At 43.2% G+C, this 22,719-nt stretch overlaps 2 protein-coding genes across 3 annotated transcripts; both read left to right on the top strand.

The window, feature by feature from the left end:
* The first annotated feature begins 389 nt into the window (after nucleotides 1-389).
* Nucleotides 390-19,686, top strand: Nrsn1 (neurensin 1). 2 transcript variants are annotated; one of them, XM_057787513.1, is made up of 4 exons: nucleotides 396-561; nucleotides 2,209-2,271; nucleotides 8,304-8,500; nucleotides 17,926-19,686. In XM_057787513.1, exons 3-4 carry the CDS (start codon nucleotides 8,312-8,314, stop codon nucleotides 18,322-18,324), a joined length of 588 nt encoding a protein of 195 aa, XP_057643496.1. In that variant the 5' UTR covers nucleotides 396-561; nucleotides 2,209-2,271; nucleotides 8,304-8,311; the 3' UTR covers nucleotides 18,325-19,686. The 2 variants fall into 2 exon arrangements, with proteins under 2 accessions (XP_057643497.1, XP_057643496.1); XM_057787514.1 differs by lacking the exon at nucleotides 2,209-2,271 and having other exon boundaries at nucleotides 390-561.
* A 959-nt stretch (nucleotides 19,687-20,645) lies between these two features.
* On the top strand, nucleotides 20,646-21,006 carry LOC130885961 (40S ribosomal protein S27). Its single transcript, XM_057787826.1, has one exon. It carries the CDS (start codon nucleotides 20,693-20,695, stop codon nucleotides 20,945-20,947), a length of 255 nt encoding a protein of 84 aa, XP_057643809.1. The 5' UTR covers nucleotides 20,646-20,692; the 3' UTR covers nucleotides 20,948-21,006.
* The last annotated feature ends 1,713 nt before the right edge of the window (nucleotides 21,007-22,719 follow it).

The raw sequence follows: 22,719 nt of genomic DNA, 5'->3' as shown, positions 1-22,719 counted from the left end.
AGTTCAAGTCCTGCCTGGGTTTGAGTAGCTTCTAGGTCAATCTGTACAACTTTGGTGACCGTGTGGCAAAACAAAACTACAAAGAGGGCAGTGATATAGTTCAATAGTAGAGCGGAAGCTCATGGCCCAGGGTTCAACTCCCAGTCCTTGGAAGGAAAAAGTCTTCTGAGACTGAATACAACTGTAGTCAGAAAAGAAAACAAGAAGAGAAACAGAGAGTAGGGCAGGCGCCCCGCCCAACTAGGGTGGGGACAAGGAACCTCCACTGGCAGGAAGGGGCGGTGCTCCAAGGGTGGCCCTTCCCACCGGCCGCCTGGAAGCGCGGCCCGCCCGCGCTGCGCGGACCCGGCCCCTACTCGCGAGTGCGCGCATCTGGGCTGCGCGGGCACGTGGGCCGCCGGCTGTCAATCACGTGCAGCTGAGCTAGGAGAGGCGGGAGTGGCAACGGCGGCGGCGGCGGCGGCGGCGGCGGCGGCAGCGGCGGCGGCGATGGGACCCCAGCGAGAGATCTGCGGCTAGGTCAGCTGCACTTGCTCCACGGGTCGGGGATTGAAGGAACAGGTAAAACCGCAGGAGGCCTGAGGGCTGTTCTAGGACTATCTCTTCACCTCGCCCTCTTTCCTTTCTCTTTCCTCCCGCCCTCCTCACATGCAGACCTCTATCAGTCTCCCTCTCTCCTTCTAACCTACTCTTCCCCTCTTCCCCCTTACTTATTCACAAACATCATGCATATTGAATTACACAAAAACGTAGCAATTTGAGACAACCAACTTCATGCTTTGGGGGTTTGTGGTCTATGTTATGTAAGAATTTGGGGATTGTACAGCTTAAAACTTAAAGGAGTTTCCTTCCTATAAGACAAGAAAGTTGTGTTTACAGTAAGTAAGGATGAAATAAATGTATTTAGAGTTTGCAAGGCTTCTCAAATTTCTTTTCCAGGCTGACCTGACCCGTCCTCCACCAGCATCACTACCACCGGCCCTCCCCACTCCTTGGCCATGTCTAAACATGTTTTGATATGATCTCAGGACCTACTTCTTTTTGTTATTAGATAGGGATGCGTCGGTGGAGGTCAGACGCGGCTGGGGACCTCACACACCAGCTGGAGTTGGAACAACTAGTGTTGGCTTAACTGGTTCCTGGCTCTGTGGCATAAATGTTTTCAGGACCTTGGAGAGCTCTCAAGGCTCCTCTGCCTTTGGTGGAGGCTGTCAGTTTCCTCAGACACAACAGGAAAGGTATCTGGTAAAGAGGCAGAAAACTGCTGAGAGGCACAGACAGAGACGGGAACCAGGAGAGGGGGAAAGGGGTATTGTAGGAAACAGAAGAAGGTAGTGAGGTCGTTGTTTTTAGCTGACTTGTTCTCTTTTGTTAATTCAATTCCTGGATTCTAATATTGGCTCGCATATCGCCCAAATTTAGGGAGCAAGGAAATGAATCTTGAAGATGGTACAGCTATTCTCCATTATAGACTGACCCTGGAAATGCTGAAGACAGTTTGTTAGGCCTTTTCTGGGTTTACCCCTTCCCACTCCCATCCCCATCCCCACCCCAGTCTTCAGTTTCTCCTTCAAAGGCACAGGAGAATCTGTTTAACAGAGGAATTTTCATGGCCCTTTGGGTGGTATGGCAGCAGTCTCTTAATTGAATTGTGCCCAGGCACCTGCTTCTCTTGAGCAGCTAGAGAGTAAACTGATCATGATGGGAAGGCAACAGATGTGGAAGTTAAACTAAACACAATGAGTAAATTGTCCAAGGAGATTTGCCGTGAGTGTGATGCCCATGAGGTTGTCAGGAGACGCACGGATCATAGAGCTCATTCATTTTGCAGAGCAGGTCTGGGATGTCTAGGAAAAATGTCCTCTTTCATTTATAGTATGTGGGATATAAGCAGACCAATCAAGTTGGTGTTATCAACGACACCAAAATAAAAACAGCACCCATATGGTGTTCTGGGGTTCACAAAATCCATGGGTTTATCCCACCTCTTTCACCCAAAAATTATCACAAGAGCCCATTATGAAGTTTTAAACTGTAATGTAGACTTTTGAGTTTGGTTTTGTTTGTTTGCTTTGTTTTGTTTTTGAAGGAAAGCCATTGCTGTTCTTTCACAAGAAATTCTTGGTCAATGGCTTTGCATGTTGCTTGTAAAATTTGGATTTTGCTCTGGGTCATATCTGCAGAGCTGTGTTTTCTTTTCTTAACTAGAATTGAAGAATGAAATTTTAGAAGAAAAGGGAAAGATAAGCAGAGGACAGGAGAACATTGAAGGTAAGAGCTTTTGTCATGTGTGGACTCTTAGGCATCTGCACCCTGAATGCAGCTAAGGAGGACATTTAAAAAGAGAATAGAGATGCTTGTTTTGGTTTTAAATTTTGCACACATCATTAATATATACATATAGGTAGAGATAGATAGATAGATAGATAGATAGATAGATAGATAGATAGATAGGGTGTAAATTGGTAGGTATGTAGAAGAGAGATAAGTAAAAAGAAAGGTGACTATTTATAATAATAAATAGATGGTAGATGGATAGATAGATGATAGATAGGTAGATAGATAGAAGATAGATAGATAGATAGATAGATAGATAGATAGATAGATAGATAGATAGATGATAGTAGATAGGTAGACAAATGATGTGCAGATGGATAGGTAGATAAATGGAGATAGGATAGATAATAGATGGATAGATGGAATACAGATAGAAAAGGATAAATAGATGTGCAGGTAATAGATGGATGTGTAAGTAAAGCTAGATAACCATATAGATACTTAGCTTGAAGGATTTCATCAGTTGATAATAAGTGAGCTAATTATACACTATTATTCCTCTTTTCTAAAATGTGAAAGTGACTGACAATGTACTGACATGGAGAGTATAAAAAGGCCTCATTATATAAAACTGTGATCTCTGTCATTATTCCGAAAAGGTAAATTATCTCTGAACTGATTCATTGGTAAAAACACATTTCAAGTTTTATGATCATGCTGATGTAATTCAAGAATGCTCCATTTCAAAGTGGCAAAGCTCTTAGCAGGCTTTCATGCCTTCCTGTGTGCACTGTGAATCTCAGAGTCTTTTAAGGGAAGCGGCGTTTTGGGTTTGGTTCTGGATAAGTGTCCTCAATGGCCTGTGTCTATACCTTGTGTCTTGTATCACTGGCCCTGTGGAAAGTGACTTTAATGGGAATGTCATTCTCATTATCTCAGCATCCTTTTGAGGGAGGTAAAATAGTATAAAAAATTGAGAGTTATTTCAAAGTGAATAAAGAGCACAGGGCCTGAGCCTGGCCCACAATGACTCACACAGAGCCATGGGAAAACACTCATCCACTTTGGGTCTCAATTTGCTGTCTCCCTTCTCTCAAGGAGACCATGAAGATAAACAGTGTGATGTCTCTGATATCCTCAGAGTTGCAGGAGGCATAAAGACATTTTTCTATTTCCATGACTGTGAGTACTTTTAGAATAATGAAAGTAGCTACTTTATTAGCCCAAAATTAAAATTCCCAACCATTGAAACTGCAGTACAGTGATCCACATATTCACAGCAGTGCCCATGGAGATCTGTCTGTCCTGCCGGGGGTAGTTTTCAGCATCTGTGCTCTCACCTACTGTAAATGTTGCGCATGAAGGCCATTTTGTTGAAGACAAATAATAGGGAGAAGAAAGCTGTGGATGGTCCTCATTTGTAGTATCTACAAGGTCCTTCAGGGAGAATGTGAAGAAATCCCTTTTTGTAGGTGAGCAACAGCCCCACACAGATGGAATACTGCCTGGATTCTGTCGTGATTCCAGACTGGGTATATAATTCAGTTGGTAGAATGTTTGCCTCCCATGCACAAATCCCTGATCTGATCCTTAGCCCTGCACAAACCAGACATGGTGGTGCACATCTGAGATCCCAGAACTGCTGATGTTCAGAGGATCAGAAGTTCAAAGCCAGTCTCAGCTACACAGAGTTAATTCAGTGCCAACCTGGACCACAGACCTGGACCTCTTCACACAAAGAGAGGGGGTACGAGGAGCTCCACTAGCATATTTACAAGTTATATGCCAGCACTATCTCATTTAAATATAGTTCTAGAAAGTTCTCTTATCGGTGTCTATGCTTGTACCTCCTAGATAATAACGATTTCTCTAAAGAAAGGAGTCTTCAGTCATGCAGTTGTGATATATGCCTTTAATGCCAACACTTGGGAGACAGAGGCAGGCCAGTCTGGTTTATGGAGAGAGTTCCAGGACAGCCATGCCTATACAGAGAAACCCTGTCACACAAAAACAAAACAAAAAAGAAGAAGAAAGGAGGCCCCTAAGGTCTTTCTCTTTATAATAGCCATAAATAATGTTGGCAGTACTGTTTTGGTGACTGCTGATCCAGATATTTAGTACAAGCTAACAAAGTCTTGTCTTTCTCTTTATAATAGCCATAAATAATGTTGGCAGTACTGTTTTGGTGACTGCTGATCCAGATATTTAGTACAAGCTAACAAAGTCTTGCCCAGTAAGGGAGTACTGATTCGAGTTCAAAAACCTTTGCCCAGCCTTGAGTTCTGACTCCATCCTAGTTCTTTGCATATAATTTAATAATCCCAGCTTTACAATCACTTTGTGACATGACTTTGTGTATCCTTGGTCTAACACCACAGGTGTCAATCAACAGAGGAGATGCCAAATAACCGTAACATTCTTTTTCTGGAGACAGCTAACTTCTGATTTACTAACTACTCTTGAGTTATATAACTCTGTTAAGGTTCTTAGGCCCCCAAACCTTAACTCCACCATGCTAGAGTTTAAAACTCATTTCCAAAGTAGTTATTCTCCTCTAGACATCAATCCCCACTAGTGGCATCTTGAGGAAGCTGTGTGGATCTTCTCAGTCACCACTCCCCATTCAGGGGCTACTATTGAAGACAACATATATGATATGGAAGTAGCGTGTTACATGAACAGTCTGCAAGCATTCGGTCTGTTTAATGCAAATAGATAGCCTGGGTAGTGGCTTACATCCCCCTTAGCTAAACGTTATACACACTGGAATTAAGGACGTTTGAGACTGACAGTCCACAAGGAAGTGAGGAATCAGTAAGTTCAGTTGTTTGGCCAACAAAAAGTAAATGACTCATTCTGAAGACGTGTAACTGACAACTCCTAGAGAAACACATCTGGAAGAAACAAAACTTGTCTTGTCTAAGGATGATAAAACCACAGTCCAGAGATGTTAGTAAGTTTAGTATGATCTCGTGACTGGAACCAAATATATGAATCCATTGTCTGTTCTGTGTGGCTAGCATGATACACGCCATGCTCTTCCTAGTCATGTTTTGTGCTCTTGAAAGATGAAGTAAAATCCAGCAAGATTCCTCTTCGGGAATGGATCCAGCATCACTAATGATCCATTTTGAAGCAGAATGCATACTCAGGCTAAAAATGTTTACTTCATGGTGCTTTCTCCCTCTGCTTTTTTTATATTCATAATGGTGTTTTGTTTTGTGGATAGCAAAGTTTAACTAATGAGTCTCATGAAGAAACACTAGCCTAGGGTTCTGGAAATGAGCAGGGCAGAAAATGAAGAAAATGACTTTCAAGGTCCTGTTCAGCATCAGAGCTGAGTCCTAGGAATTGGGACTTCAGCAATAGGGGGAAGCAGCTCTTCTTGTTGCTATAAGGGACACTTCATTCCTCTTGCATTTGACTTTGTTCTTTCTTCATGTTAAAGATTCTGATGCTCTGAAAATTATATAAAACCTTTAAGTAATATGACTCTGACTGAAGAAGCCATGATTCAGACCAAGCTCCTGCATATTGTAGTGGCTGTCATCTTTTGTCTCCTCCCTGACTCACAGTGTAACCTTTAGCAAGATGATTTTTCTGTACCTCAGTTTCCTCAATGACAAAGCAGAGTTAGTAATACCAACCCCTTCTCCGGTTGACTGAAAGTTTTTTTTCTTAGAATGCCTTCAAAAAAGGCAACTCTAAAATTATTCTTCTTATGTGTCACTGGTAATAGGCTCTTATTAATCACAGTCATTGTGTAAGCATTAAATAGAGGGCATTGCAGAGATCATTCTAGCACTTAAGACATAAAAAAATAGGTACCATTCTTTTGAATCATCAGACAAAATGCTTTCTAAAACCTTGACTAGTTGTGAAATAAAACCCCTCTGGATGTCTGAAAGTAAAAAAAAAAAAAAAAAAAAAAAAAAAATAACTGCTTACCTTTACCTCTACTGACATGTTCTCCTGAATGATTTTTTTTTTAGAGGTAGTTGTTTTGGAACCAAGAATGTACACAGGTGTTAAATGTAATGCTAGCCAGAATATGGGAAGATGAGGGTAATGGCCAAGAATGCCATTTTTCTAACATCAAGAGCCTATTTTCTCAAATTTGACTATATGTCCTAAGGAAATCCATTTGTGACAGGAGTACTTATAAAGCGGTGTGCTTGAGGGGTTTGTTTTTTTTTTTTGGTTCCCAGAGGGCTGTCCTCAGCTTGCACCACATCTGTCTATATTGGTTACAAGATACTGACCAAAGCAACCTATGCAAGTAAGGAGCTATTATGGGTCCCAGTTCTACGGCATAGCCCATCATGGCAGCAGGAACTTGAGGCAGCTGGTCACATTACAACCATGTTCAGAAAGGATAGATCAAAGCTGGTGCTCAGTCCATTGTTGAGTTCATGCCCTCAACCCAATGGTGCTCAGTCCATTGTTGAGTTCAGGTCCTCAACCCAGTGGTTTTCGGGTGATTGTAAATTCTTTGAAGTTGGCAATTAAGACAGCCATCACACTATCAAACTAAACTAATTGATCATAAAGGAATCTTCCAGAACTATAAAGAACATTTTTGTCCTATGGACCTTACTCGCTGGTACCTTGAGAAGCAATTAGAACATTTAATGCATCTTTCTTGGTCTAAATTATAGCACAGTCCTAGACTTTCCTGGAAAAATACTTTCACAGTGAGAAAATAACTTTGTGTCTCACTTTTTCATATACTGTTTATGTCAATAAAAGGAAAATCATCCACAAGAAACTGAGAAGTACCAGGAATTTCCATTTCTAGCTAAACACTTATCTGCTTATACAGAGATAAAAAAAAAAAATCAAAGAACATAGAACTGAGAAGTCACTCACCAAAACTATGGTCCCTCAGTAATTCCTTACTAAAAAGAATAAACAAAAACATTGGGTTTATTGGTTAAGAGCCCTGGCTGGCTGTTCTTTAGAGGACCATGGTTCAATTCCCAGCACCCACATGGTGGCTCATAACCACCTGTAACTTCATTTCCAGGGGATGCAACACCCTCTTCTCAGCTTAGCAGGTACCAGGTATGCAAATGGTACACAGGTATACATGCAGACAAAACACCCAAAAGCATCAAATAAAGTTTATTTTAAAAAATTAATGTGAATTTTTAGTGACATCTATATAAAGTGCTCTCTCCAAGAGTAACAGTTGGAAAACAATCAGTCTTAAATTTTCATCTTGCATCTAGGGAGCTCACCCATAGCAAGTCTTATTTAATTTTCTTAAGTCTTATTTATACTGGACACTTTGTAAGAAATAGTAGGAGGGTCTACTGTCTTCATTACACTTTCACACCCACATGGGTAGATGTATCCACAATAACCACAGAAATACGTGGACAGACGTAGCCACAAATAACCACAGAAACACACAGTGCTGGAACTGGGGAGATGTAAATTAATGGCCCAGTCACTCATGATTAATAAAGCATGTTAGCTGCTTCACAGCTTTCTAGCAAAGCTTCCATATGACTTAGCAATCAGTTAAATTATCAGAGGTAGTTCATGAGCTCTGAATGCAAAATTGAATATCACTAAGAGGAATACTGTACACAATCTAGAGAGGAATGTGGTTAAAGATCCAGATGACCTAAGACCAATTCCGCCATGGCCAATGAGACTGCCCACAAATTTCTTACATTCAAGGTCAGCTGTCAGGGCTTCTTTGTTGCCATTTCTCATGTACCTTGTCCTTGTGTTTTGTATAATTTAAGTGGCTGAAGCTGTTGTATCCCCTTTGTTTGTGGAGAACCAGTTCTAGATATCAATTACTGGGGGGTGATTTTGCATTTAACAGAAGAGAAGGGTGGGTGATAAGCTGGTGAGTCTTTAAAGGTGCCATTTCCCTTAAGAAAAGAGTCTGGCCTGTTTAAATAGACTGGCCTGGCATGACTTAGCCTGGTTCTTGCCTTTAAGATGCCTTTTGGTCCTGGGATTTATGAATTAGCCCATAGGGCTGATCTCTGTCTGTGCTGTCTTTCCAGCTGGGAAGATGACTTCTTGCAGCAACACCTGTGGGTCCAAGCAAGCCCAGGCTGACACTGAGGGCGGGTACCAGCGTTATGGAGTTCGGTCCTACCTGCATCAGTTTTATGAGGACTGCACTGCCTCCATCTGGGAGAATGAGGATGATTTCCAGATCCAGAGATCGCCTAACAGGTGGAGCTCGGTATTCTGGAAGGTGAGGAAAGGAACGTTGAGGGAAAAAAATATCACATGTGAAAAATACTGGGGCTACAGAGAACTGAGAGGCTGTCTGTGTGAGCCTCAATCCTGGTGACATTAAATGAATTGTTCTTCCCTTGGAAAAGAGATTATAAATTTTGAACATAAAAAAAAACACTCTTAATACAACATAATAACTTGATGAGCTGATTAAACAGAAGAGAGTGGGGTCAGGCAATTAGTAGTCTTGCTAGTCATTAACTGGCCACTTTACTCATTAGCTGTGAAATCACTCACGTGCAGAACATGGTGTCCTTTCAGCTTCCCTACAGTCTGGACAGGTATCGGTAATAGTTTGAATGTGAAATTTCCCCCGCAAGCTCCAGCATTTGAACATTGGTCCCCAGGCCCTGGTGCTGCTTTGGGAGTTTGCAAAACTTTTAAGAGGTGGAGATTAGCTGAACTAAGGGGGTCCCTAGAGTGTGAGCCTTGAGATTTACACTCTACCCTGGCTTCCTACCTGCTCTGTGCTTCCTGATTGTCCAGAGGGAGCAAGCCCTTGCCACTCCAGTAGGAGCCAAGCCTTCCCCAACCATGACGGGTTGTATTCCCTCAAGCTGTGAGTCAAATAAACCCTCCCTTCAGTTGCTCTTTCAGGTGCTGTATCACAGGGTTGAGAGAAGAAATTAATTCAGTATCAGTTGGCACATTAGAACAACTATTAGAAAGAAACCATTAGGTGTGGAGCAAGCCTTAACGCTGAGACATGGCTTCATAGTCATAAACCAGCTCTGCCTTCACCATATAGAGGACCATGTAGCTCAGAGGACTGAAGAGGCTCTGAGGAGACTTATTAGAAAAATTCATTCAGTGTCTCAAGAGATAGTCAGCACTGACTGCATCTGAAAAGGATTGTGTTGAAATGTTGGAAATGATGAACAGGAAACAAAATATTTCCTGCCCATGTGAAGTTTATAGTCTGCCCCAGGTAGCAGAAACTTAAGGCAGTTGGACCCATGCCTCTGTAGTCAGGAAGAAGAGGGGGATGAATGCTGGCGTACCTACATAAAGCCCCTACAGCATGTCAAGTAACGCCAGCTATCCACATAGGAGGAAGGAGGTAATGCAGATGGGCACAGAAGTATGGGGATAGAAAAGATCAAGGTGGAGAAAGGTTGGCAGAAAAGATGAAACTGGGCAAATACAGATGGGCTCATGGGCTGGTGGAGCAGACCAGAATGTTTTCAAACTGAATGTCGTTTGGAGCTGGGAACATAGCAACTGTAAAGCCCCTGGGAGGAGGGAAGAGGTCTAGTCTGGAAGTAGAGTTAAATTGGGGAAGACATTGAACTCAGAAAAATAAGAGCCCAGATGGTCTCTGTGGGGTCCTGTAGACAATGGCAAAGACATGGGTTGTTGCCTCATGAATCAGCGAACTCCATCATCTGAGGAATTCAGGCTGACTGATATGTTACCGAGATCATTCTGGTAACTGGATGAGCAGAAAACACGTTATTGGGCAAACACAGCTAGATGCATTCCAAAGTGATTAAAGTACCCAGGCAAGAGGTGTGACAGTTTAGATTAGGCAGCTATCAGTGATGCTTTAAAACAGTCCCGCTTAGCATTAAGTTTGAGGGCCAGGCTGTCAAAATATGTCAATGAAAAGCCATCAAGCAAGATCTCAGGCCTCAGCCTGAGCTTATGTCCTGGATGATGCTTTGACCTGTTTGGATGAAGATATCTAATAGAGGAGTGGAACAGCTAGAAACCATGAGTGTGACTTTGGCTGTGTCACAGCAAACGTAACTACTGCACTAAGGGAGGTAAAATTCGAATGGCAAATTCAATGTACTGTCTCAGCTCGTGGATTTGATGTCATTTAGGCATAAAATGTACAGAGGTGCCAGCTGAGACAACCTGGGGAAAGGCAATGATCATAGAAGAGAAGGGATACTGGAATAGTCCAGGGCTTAAGAAATGGAGGAAGATTTAGGGAAGGTCTCTGAGAAGATTTGACCTTAAAGGATGCCCAGGGTTTCCTCCAGCTCCAACATTCCATGCTTATTCTGAAAGGTTGCACACATTTGACCCAGACGTTGACCTAAACTGTTGTGTTGGTAACACAGTATAGCAAGAGGCAATGTAGCCTAGTGAATATGAGCATAGATTCCTGTCTCAGGCCATACGACTTCAAACCCACGCTCTTGCATTCCATAGACCCGTAACTTTGCGTAGTGATGCTTCACTCACCATGGAAACCATGGAAGATTTGAGATGGTATTTAGAAATTGCTTAAGACAATGGCTGCTATATGTTCAATAAGGTTTGGATGTGTTAGCAGTCATGACTTCATGCCATTTAGAATACTATGGTGCTAAAATAAAAATAAAACTGAAAATCTAGTGATTTCCATATTGGGTAACATGACTGTTAGTGTGAATGACCTATGTTCATTCAAAATCATACCATTGTCACAGAACTATATTAGAGTTAGATCAGTCAGCATCTTTGTTCTGTAGACACCGCAGCTCAGACGAATCCTTACTGGCCTGAATCAATGGCATGCATCTTCACTCCTAAGTTCTCTCCCTCTTTCTTCTCACTTCCCCTCATCTTTCTCTCCATACATATAGATGGATGTATATGCATGAGTAGAGTATATTTACACTGCCAGTATCTTTAAACGCCACTGACATCAAGACTACTGAAGCATTTGTGTACGTCCAGAGCACTGGTGTGTGAACTGGGAACTGCAAAATCCATTAAACAATATACAAATGTGGACTGAAAATAAAGAACTCACAGCAGATGACCAACTCCATTAGAATTTTAATATCTTCCCTCTATCTTACACAAGTCAGGTCCAAATTCTTTGTTCCCTATCTTGTTAAGCCTATTTGAGAGAAATATAGGTTGAAGTTTCTCCGAGGCTACATTCCAATAAAATCCTTCATATGGAAGCCTAATGTCAGCCTGCACAGCCTAAGGAGTCTGTCTTGGTGACATTTGCTCTACTCGGGGCAGAGATTGGCTATTCTGGGGAACTTCCAAAGCAGGCTGAGTGGAAATGTTCTCAGGTTGAAATTTGTAATAATACAGACAAAGGCCCCATTGCACACATGACCTAGTAAGACCCTGTCTAATGTTTTTCTTGATTTTCAAATTGCAACTATAGGTAGTTCAAGGTGCTGGCAACCCCTTTGTTTTCCACTACGGAATTGCAAAAGTCTACCCAGTCTGTCCCTTGGGACTGTGCTTACAGTACCTTGTTAGCTAACACTCTGCCCTGAGCAGTGAGCAGTGAGCAGACAGGAGAGGCTTAGTGAGAACAGAGAGTGCAATCACATGGACCTGAGTTCAAATCTGTACTCTGCCCTCCCTGCTTATTTATACATGACATCTATCTCAGTGCCAATCTTTCTTTCTTGCTACAAATATTTGTTGGTCCAGCACACACTAGACCTCCTGGTAAATGCAATAGATTATATAAGGTCCATTTTTTGCTTTTGAATAAAATATAGAAATCCACAATTAAATAGAGACAGACTATCACAATCCAGCATGCTAACTGTTCCTATTGAAATGGTCATGATGCACATTGGCACACAGAGTTTGGGAGGCCGAAGGAAGTGAGCATCTGGAGGAGCCTGGAGAACTTTACCCCCATAGAGACTCCCTGTGCATCTGCAGAAGCAGGGCACCAAGGTAGAAAGAAGTGCCTTGCAAATGTGGAGGGGTGGAGAGCACAGCAGACAGCAGGGACCCAGAATGAGCAAACAGGAGTGTTTGCAGGTTTGGAGAGAAGGGTCCACGGTGAGCTGGAAATGCATCCAGAGGCTCACAGAAAGCTTTGGGTGCAATAGGAATTTCTCCTCAGCCATACAGTGTTCTGAGTACAGTGAGGAAAAAAGACAGTATTTCTATTTAAGAAGTGTCTCGTAATCTGAGGTAAACACATACTTCCAAGTGTATGTGACTCGGGAGCTTTGATAACCAAAAGAATGCTGTTTTCAGGGCATCGCAGAGGACTAGGATTGGATGTCAAGGTTAGGAATGACCCTAAGAATTGAACATGGGAACTAAAATATTATTTGAATATGAAAGCTATTGCATTTGCTTGTGTGCTGGAGGGGATAATCTTTGTGAAGGGCAAGGGCTGATGGGCAAGTCCAATATCCCGGTGGAGGGATGCCAAGCATACTGCATGGGGTCAGGCCTGAAGAAGCACCTGAGCCAGTTTTACATCAGGCTTCGCTTGAGCCCAGCATCTAGCTGAGGTAGGTAGGAAATGATGAACAAGACCCTGCCATGGCCAGGGGCTGAGTCATTACTCAGAGCTCAGAGCTTATAGAGAAAGCAACAGCAGTCCTTGGGGAGGGGGGAGAATCAAAATCCAGCCCTCACTCCCTGTGTGCTTTGATGATCTCCACCCCAAATGGCTCCTTCTCGCCTACCTCCATCCGGCCTTCACCCCCCTCCCCAGGTTGTTCCTCTCTGCCTAGCTGCTTCTGGCCTCCAGCAGTCTTTATTGCCTCCTCTATGCCAGAACAGCTGGGCTACAGAGGCTTCTTGCTGGCTCTGTCTACCAGCTTGGCACACACTGTGGATTCAGACTTCTCCAGCACACTGGAGAACAAGGAAGGAGATGCTGGTCAAAATAACAGCAATTTTTGGCTGGTTTCTGGAGCCCAAATGTCTCCATAGGCAACTCTCCTTGGCTGCAGCAGGGGATGGGTTTCACACAGGCTCTGCATAGCTCAGGTAGACATCACGAGTCGCAGCATAGGCACTGGCTTTGCTGCTGCTGAAGAAGTTTATCATCACCTAATGATGTCACCTTTAAACTCACCATTGAGAGTGACCCCCCCTGTCCCGTAGCCTGAGGATGCTCTATTGGGACCTCTCCAGCAGCTTTCTGGTCCTCCCAACACATGGTGCTGTACAAAACTCCAGGGTTTCTTTAGAACCTTAAATGACCTTTGTGTGTCCATGCTCTCTAACTGAGTTTTCTCTTGGACCGAAGATGACTTCAACTCACAACTACATTCAGATACAGTCCGCATTGGGCCTGGTGGAATCGCTCCCCAAATATTTGTTCCTTCCAGTATTCTGACATGATCTCAGGATCACCTTCCCTCCCCTTCATGATTGTCGTGGGAATTTGAAAAGCAGGTTCAACACGATTCATTCATTCATCAGTCCTTCATGCCTACAGTCACAAGTTGTCTGCTGTTTTCAGTCCCTCCCTGGGCACACTGCTTGGAGGTTCCATGACACTTGCCTTGATTACAGACAGCCCGTGATGACAGTCTCCTCCTCCTATGAGACTCTACCGGAGATAAGGAAAGAGAGGAGACTCTGCCTGTCCAGTCACCCTCTAGTTCCGACAATGGTCGCAGTTTCCTCCGTGTGGAAGCCACAGTTTGTGTTTTGTCTGTGAGTGATATTCTCAGGGTGGATTTTGTCTTGCGTACTGCTCAGCTGGGAGGCAGGCTGTGCTGAGCTCCATCACCAGGGACCACTTCAGTAGGCTAGAGGCTGGAGTGTTTTCTGAGAGTCAGGCTTGAATATGAACTTTGAAGAGGTGAGACAGAAAAGACAGGGGTGCTGCCTTCCTTGCTCTGCAGAAACTGCGAATTAAAACAGCTACAGCTTTTCTCCTTGGTTTTTGATCTTTGGCACCTTTTTTTATTATTTTTTTTATTGAGCTATATATTTTTCTCCTCTCCAACACAGTTCTTGGGGAGGGAGGTAATTTAGTGACATGGGAAGCAAGTCACCATGGATATTTAAGTTAATTTAGTTTATGCTTCCAGAATTTTTCAATGTGAGTCATTTTTGAAGAGTTATAAATAATGGCTAGTCTTTGAAGGTGAATTTACTTACCATCATATTTAGCAACCCAAAAACATGATTTTACCATCCAATTTTTCCTGTTCCTTGCATCTTATGCAGAGCAGCGTCTCTGTTTCTAATTAAGCTCACACTGTCATATTTGGTTTCTTGTTTCTTCACTGTATCATATTAAAGGAGGTGTGCCCATATATGGTGAATAAAACTTTCGAAATTAAAATAATTGACAGAGACTATGCAAAACAGTAATTGGAATAGTATTGTGGGCATAAGGAAAGCAGGGGAATCATAGAGATCCAGATTATACTAAGTACAGAAGCTTGAAATGTGTTTCTCCAAGACCGCAGCTTCCAATGGTGACTATGAAAATCTCTGCTTCTCATAAGCATCTTTATTAAATGCACATGCATCTAGCATGGTGTCTGGGCCACACCTGATGCTGAAAAGCAGTGATACCCTTGCCAAGGTCATGAGTTAATGATGGCATTTTTCTTCTATTAGCCAAGCCCCCTCAATCAATGCATGACCTCTAAAATTCAACAGATAAATAAACACGTTTAATTCCAAGATTCGGTAGGATTATATATTTGCTACTCTGACTTAAAGCAACTAGAAATGGGAGGAAATGAAAAAAAAGATGTTTAAAACAATGGATAGCTGTGTTAAATAATCCTCATTCCAAATGATAAGTAAATGTTTTAATACTGTTAACCAAAGTTTTTTCCCCACATAACAGCTAGTCATTAGAATTTATTACTTACAAATTAAAGTTAAGTGCTTTTGAACAGAGTCATATTTAACCTTCACAGTGTCATAACATAGATACTATAATCATTTGTTATTCTATAAATAGGGGAAATGGTAATACAAGCATCCAAGTAACTTTACTTCTATGATTCAGTACAAATGGCAGGATGACAACCCGAGGTGAGTCTACCCCTCTGGGCTCCGATCATCACGGGGCACATCACTTTGCCTCCCTGCTCTTTGCTGATTAATTTTCATTGTCAATTTGGTTGCAATAAGGAACTTCTAGAACACTAAGGAAGCAATCACTAAAGTATTTTTGATGATAATTCCACAGAGGACTGACTGAGGACAGCTCCTCCCTGAATGTGGAAAGCCCCATCCCATGAGCTGGGGTCCCAGAATGACTATAAAAGGAAAAAGGCGGAGAACGTCAACGGGATCAACCAGGGTTCTCTAAAGGAACAGAACTGATAGAGTGAATATGTAGATAAAGACATAAAGATACATAGACATATAAATATATAGGAGAGTATTAGAGTGGGTCATAGGCTGTGATCAGGGTTGTCAAACCATGGCTGTTTCCTGACCAAAACACTAAGGATTCAGTAGTCGTTCAGTCCACGAGGCTGGATTCTCAGCAGTCTCAATCTGGTGCTGGAGTCCCAGAGGATTTCTAGAGAGCTGCGAGTCTTTGGTCTACATTGAAATCCCAAATAAACAGATCTTGATAACAGCAAATGAGTATACCTCAGCAACAGGATGAGTGAGAGCAAGCAGGCAACAAAGGGGAAACTTCCTTCTTCCACGCCCTCTTATGTGTGCTGACACCAGAAAGTGTGACCGAGATTTATGGTGGATCATCCCACTTTTTTAAAAAATTGTTTTTATTGAGCTCTACATTTTTCTCCATTCCCCTCTCTTCCTCCTGCCTCCCCTTCTACCCTCTCCCATGGTCCCCACACTCCCAATTTACTCAAGAGATCTTGTCTTTTTCTACTTCCCATGTAGATTAGATCCATGTATGTCTCTCTTAGGGTCTTCTTTGTTGTCCAGGTTCTCTGGGATTATGAACTATAAGCTGGTTTTTCTTTGCTTTATGTCTAAAAGCCACTTATGAATGAGTCCATATTATATTTGTCTTTCTGGGTCTGGGTTACCTCACTCAATATGACATTTTCCAGATCAATCCTTCTGCCTGCAAATTTCAAGATGTCATTATTTTTTTCTGCTGTGTAGTACTCCATTGTGTAAATGTACCACATCTTCTTTATCCATTCTTTAGTCAAGGGCATTTAGGCTGTTTCCAAGTTCTGGTTATGACAAATAATTCTGATATGAACATAGTTGAGCACATGTCCTTGTGATACAATTGAGCATCCTTTCAGAATATACCCAAAAGTGGTATTGTTGGGTTTTGAGGAAGGTTGTTACCTAATTTTCTGAGAAATCTCCATACTGATTTTCAAAGCTGCTGTACCAGTTTGTGCTCCCACCAGCAATAGAGGAGTGAATCTTCCCACTTTCCATGATCCACCCAGTCAAGAAAATATCTCACGGCCTTGCTCAACCACTTGAGTTTAGTTGATTCCAGCTATAGTAAAGTGGACAGCCAAGATGAGCAGTCACATCCACTGACTCCTGTAGTCCCCTTCCTCTGCTTCCTGACCCAATGAGATGTAAACAAGCCTCGTCTTTGCTCCATGCCTTCCACACCATGATGGACTGTCTCTCCTTGAGCCTAAACAAACCCTTGCTCACTTAAGTTTCTTTGCCAGGCATTTGGTTACAGACGTGAGAGCCTACCATAACCGTTGCACTTAAGACAGCTGTTGGTCTTCCCTCTTTTGCTCTTACATGTTGGTATCTGCACAAACTCCACTCAATCATATGTGAAAAGAAGCAGCCTGGGTCAGGGGTCACCTGTATGACTGCCAGGCCCTGACTCTGTAGTGGCTCTGTCTTTAGCCAGTGACTGACCTTCTGGAGCCTCCACAGCTTTACCCGCTGGCTGTCGAGCCTTCTTCCCTGATTACTCTAGAAAGGCATTGGCATTGAAAAGGGTTGTCAGTGTTCTCAGGCTCCAAATACAAGAACCACATCTGTTAGTTGAACATTCTGGGTTGCAGTGAAGATAATGACACCCCAGGAACAGAACGAGGGAGTGAGAAAGAGTGGATTATAAGGTGTAGTGTTGGCTAGGGGATTCTGGGAGGATGCTACAGAAGCAGCAGGGCACTCTGTATTGTCTAGACAACTCTCTGACAAAGCTGTCTATAAGGAAGGCAGACTGCAGTGAAAGGACGGCCTTGCTGGAAAAAGGAATAACAGACAGGCCTGTTGGCTGGAAGGAGCAGTCTACACGATGACCCTCTTTTATAGAAGCTATGACAGAATCATGAAGTGGCTTGATCTTGTGTTCTTCCATCACGATCACAGGTTAAGCATGTCTGAGCTAACACTAAGATGTGCTGTGCTTGCCATAGCATACTATGACATGGCAGCCTCTGGGGACATCAAGGTTTTCAAGGGGCAGAGTGAGGCCAGCTCTGGACATCAGGGCAGCTTCTTTCTTCCCCAACACCAAGCAAGGTATGTGAATGAAAGTCAGTTCCTTCAGCTTGTCCAATTAGCAATCGAGATTTAGGACTGTGCTTTCCGGCTGGCATTCCTTCTCACCTCCCCCTTTAGGTATACAATTAAGTTCGTCTTTCATGCAGATTGGGGGTGGCTGGGAATAGCCCAGAACTCTGAAGAAATGGGTGGTGCCCTTGTGACTGAATAGAAGCAGAAAGACCCAGCTGCTCATCCTCTCCTGCTTCTCTCCTGTCTCTCTAGGTCGGACTCACCTCAGGCACTGTATTTGTGATTCTCGGACTAACTATCCTGGCAGTGGGCTTTCTTGTGCCCCCCAAAATTGAAGCTTTTGGTGAAGCTGATTTCATGGTGGTTGACACACATGCTGTGCAGTTCAACGGCGCCCTGGACACGTGCAAGCTAGCGGGGGCTGTGCTCTTCTGCATTGGGGGCACATCCATGGCAGGGTGCCTACTGATGTCCGTGTTTGCCAAGAGCTATTCCAAAGAAGAAAAGTTCCTTCAACAGAAGTTTAAAGAGCGAATCGCAGACATCAAAGCCCATACCCAGCCTGTCACTAAAGCTCCAGGCCCAGGGAACACCAAGATCCCAGTCACTTTGTCCAGAGTTCAGAATGTGCAGCCCCAATCATCCACTTGAAACCTTTGCCACCTCAGGCCTCCCCTCTCTGATTCCTGTGCATCATCGTTTAAAAAGAAAAAAATAAAAAAGAAAGGGTAGCCAGTTTTTGAGGTGACATGCATTTGGCAGTGACCTATCCCTAGAGCCATGTGGAGCTGGATACAGTGTCATGCAGGCTTAGGTCAGTTGACAGTGGATGTTATGTGTCAGTCTGTGCCCACTTCTAATGGGTGCTGCCAGGCCCCTCTAGAGATAATCTCTCTGGTATCTCAACCTTGTGTTGTCTGTATTAGTTGAAAGCACTGAGCAGTCTAAACCAGCCCGCTAGTTATCACCGTGATCCACTTGATGTTCTCATTTGTTTTTCTGACCCTCCCATATGGCGCTGTCTTCCATGTCTCTCTCTGTGTATGATTCTCATCATGTGTTCATGGAAAAGCAGTTTCCTGACTTTTAATTTGGATGTTAGATTTTTTTCACTTTATCTCAGCACAAAAGTCCTAAGAACGAATAGAAACGTATCAGTGGTCCACATAAATCACTTTGTTTTATCTTTTCCACTCAAAAAGATAAAACTGCCAATTTTGGAATCTTGGTTTAAAAAAACAGCAACAATAATAATATTGGGAGTGTACATTTATGCAGTATCTGACAGCAGTTAACAGCTGGGGAGCTTGACTTCCGGTCATTAACTTTGCCATTTGACTTTGCAGAAGAAAAATAAAAATTGTTCCTCAGGCGTCAGTTCCTCAACTTACATATGCGGCTCTAAGAACATTCCCGCTCAAGTACATGAAATTTTTTTCAGCCATGTGTCACGAGTCTTTCCGGGTAATATTTATGATGATCTTGTATGGGAGTGGTATTTTACAGAACTGGACTCCTAGAGTCTCCAACTCTGTAGACTTTACAGTATTTACCTTAAATATCCAACCCAAGCAGGCTGGATGATGTGGCCTTGCATTTATAGAGATGAGCAAGCTAGCCTTAAATAAGAAGCCCTAGACTGGTGTTAACGTTAAAAAGAGTTTTCATCCTCAAATAGGAGAAACTGAGCCCCAAACGCTATGGTTTCCGAGATGTGCCCCTTGTCCCTCACATTTTCACTAAATCTGCAGTGTAGATTAGACTGAGGAAAGGAACAGGTATGACTTTGGTATTCCCTCGTGCGTGTTCCTTCAAGTTTTGTCTTTGTGTGTATACATACATGTTCTTCCTTCTAAGGGAAACTCAAACATGTGAATGAGCCGGGCCAGAACCGCACTGTCATCCCCCGAACGTGGCTCTTTTCTCTCCAACATGTAATTTTCCATTCTGAGACTGAATACGCCCTGATGTTTCCCTGACTAAATGGAGGAATAAATGAAGCAGTTAGTGGTCTTCGTGTGTGCTGTTAATTTTGCGTCCTGCCGCCTAAAACACAGGGCAATCAGCCGCCTCCATGGGGCTCATCTACCAGGTTTGGGAGAAATTATTCTGGTTTCCTCTTGTACTCTGTCTTCCCATCGAAACACCACTTGAATTTTGTTCTTTGAAGCCTTACCCAAGGTCCCCAAGCATCTGTGTTGAACACCTTTCCTGGATTTGCTTCTATCTTGGTACCAGTGGATACTGGAGAATGAGTTTAACTATTATTAGACTCTGGAATTAAAACTAATAGTTGGTGGAGCTTGGAAACATAGACTTGAGTATAGAAGGAGCTCCATCCCTTAGATAAAAGCCTTTAAAAAAAAAAAGCCACAATGAATAAAATAGAAGTTTCATCTTTACCAGCCATCTGACATTCCCTACCCCCACTCAGCCCCAACTCTATAAAAGTGGGTATCTATAAGCACTCCCACAGCCCACAAGGCAGAGATTAAAAGTCACTGAGCAACACGGAGGAAAGACTAAAACCAAATGGCAGCAGGAAGGACAGAGGCTATTGGGTAGAGATGCAAGCCATATGTTGTTGGCCAGTATAAATCAACAAAAACGATTGTTCTAAAGCTAGGCATGTGCCTAGATTGCAGAGGAGAGGATTTGGTCCTAGCTGACTGTTTACACTGCATCTGCCCTTTGACACAAACCTCAGAAACTGTGGTACTTCTATGTGCCCCCAGCTATAGAAGAAAGCTGGCTATGAGAGGTTGTGACTATGTCTGAAGAGCCTTAGAAATGAGATCTGATCTGGGCATGAGCATGAGATCTTGGAGTTGACAGAAGGCTTAGAGAGTGTGGCTACCTAAGTAGAATTCCTTGGGTCAGCACTGATCTACTAGCTAAGCCACCTCCATTGCTTGGGTTTCCCTGCTTCATCACAGGGCAAACTAATACCCTATAGTAGCTCCTAAATGGTAAGAAAACCCATCTCCCTTTCCGGCGGTGACGACCTCCCTACGAGAACATGCCTCTCGCAAAGGATCTCCTTCATCCCTCTCCAGAGGAGGAAAAGAGGAAACACAAGAAAAAGCGCCTGGTGCAGAGCCCCAATTCCTACTTTATGGATGTGAAGTGCCCAGGATGCTATAAAATCACCACGGTCTTTAGCCATGCACAGACGGTAGTCCTGTGTGTCGGCTGCTCCACTGTCCTCTGTCAGCCTACAGGCGGGAAAGCAAGACTGACAGAAGGATGCTCCTTCAGGAGGAAGCAGCACTGAAAAGCACCAGATTCGAGATGAGTGGGAACCATCCCAATAAACACATTTTGGATATAAAAAAAAAAAAGAAAAAGAAAACCCATCTCATACAATAAAAGTCTGCTTCTCTAGTGCTCCCTGCTGTAGGAAGTATTACAGCTTGTATTTACTCCCCTGCTGGGGTGTGGACTCTTACACTATTTACGGGGAAGTCAAACGTGCGTGTGCCCTTTCTCTCTTGTTCCTCTTGCTTCGTTCTGCCAGCTGCTCTTTTGGATTGTGTGATTCAACCGGTCAAGCAGAGGATTCTGATTTGTGAGTTTACCCCTTACTAAATGACTATTTCTCGATTCTGAGCTAGTGTGGGATTTCTTTTAAGCGTCCGACGACTGTAACAGCTCCCATTCATTAGACAAGGTTCCTTAGACAACTGACCCCAAGCCCCAAGAGACACAGTTTGTTCACTGAATCACTTTGAGTCCTGTCACCACCATCTTGGTACTTTTCTTCGGGAAGGCATTTTCAAATACTCTTAATGGTTCCGATGTATCTGTGTCGTCTGTTAACTGGAGAGTCCTCCCTAACAAGCAGTCTCCAGCTACACGCCCAAGTTTCACAAATGTTAGAGATGTTCTGACTTCCTTAGCAGCCTGACTATGCACATGATACCCCCACCCATGGCTTTGGCGTCCAGAAGCTGTGGAAATAGCCCCCCCCACCCCCACCCCCGTGCTGGTCATGCTAACCTGCTAAACCTGGCCCAACTCCTCTCCTGTTCTGTTCTGGCCTGTGTTCCAGAATCCTTCCTTTGAGTCATACTCAGCCCTCCCCCTTTCCAGATGTGGCTGCACTTTCAAGCCACTGCCTCCACTCACAATGCAAATTTCCCAGGAATCATAAACTCTCCATCTCTGGAAACAGAACTCATTACTTATGGTAACACCAAGAGTTGCTAGTAATAATACTAAGAGCTAGGAAGAGGTGCTTCGGAAGGGCTTTGGAGGCGTCAAGTCATTGAATCTTGGCCAAGTAAACTTCATGAAGTAAGGACTATTAACAATCTGCCCATTTTGTAGGGAAGAATCAGCCAGAGAGGAGCCAGTTCCAGCAAGGACCGCCTGTACATCCTGCACCGACTCACGCGTTAGAACACTTGTCCCCAGCTAGTGGCACTATTTTTGGAAAGCTGTGGAACCTTTGGGAGGTGAAATCTCACTGAAAGAAGTAGTCGCTATGGGACAGTTCTTAAGGTTTTAAAGCTAGGCCACACTTCCTGTCCTTTCTTCTTCATGACGGTGGACACAATATGAGCAGGTGCCTCATTATTATGTTTGGTTCTGATGTTGTTAAAATTAGAAATCCTGAGCTTCTGTAGGTGGAGGCTGAATGTTTGCTCCCCAACTGCCCAAACCCGAAATAATCACCCAGAAACTATACTAATTGCAATACTATTTGTTGCTTAAATGTATTTCTAGCTGGCTTTTACATCTTAAATTAACCCATTTCTATTATTTTATATTTTACTATGAGGCTCTTGGTTTCCTGGTAAGGTTCTGGGGCATCTGTCTCTTGTGGCAGCTATAAGGCATCTCTTCGACTCTGTCTACTCTCTTTCTACATCTCTGTTTGGATTTTCCACCTGGCTTTACTCTGTTAAGTCATTGGCTGAAAGCAGCTTCTTTAATAAGCAATGGCATATTGGTGGTTATTATTATTAAAACATATTCACAGCATACAGAGGGTATCAAGCCTTAACTGAAGAACTCACCTGATTGTCTTAATAGATTCGGGAC

This window comes from Chionomys nivalis, chromosome 13 (assembly GCF_950005125.1).
Source record: "Chionomys nivalis chromosome 13, mChiNiv1.1, whole genome shotgun sequence".
In the NCBI taxonomy this organism is placed as follows: domain Eukaryota; kingdom Metazoa; phylum Chordata; class Mammalia; order Rodentia; family Cricetidae; genus Chionomys; species Chionomys nivalis.
Note: the sequence above shows the minus strand (reverse complement) of the source record. Positions and strands in the feature narration are given on the sequence as shown.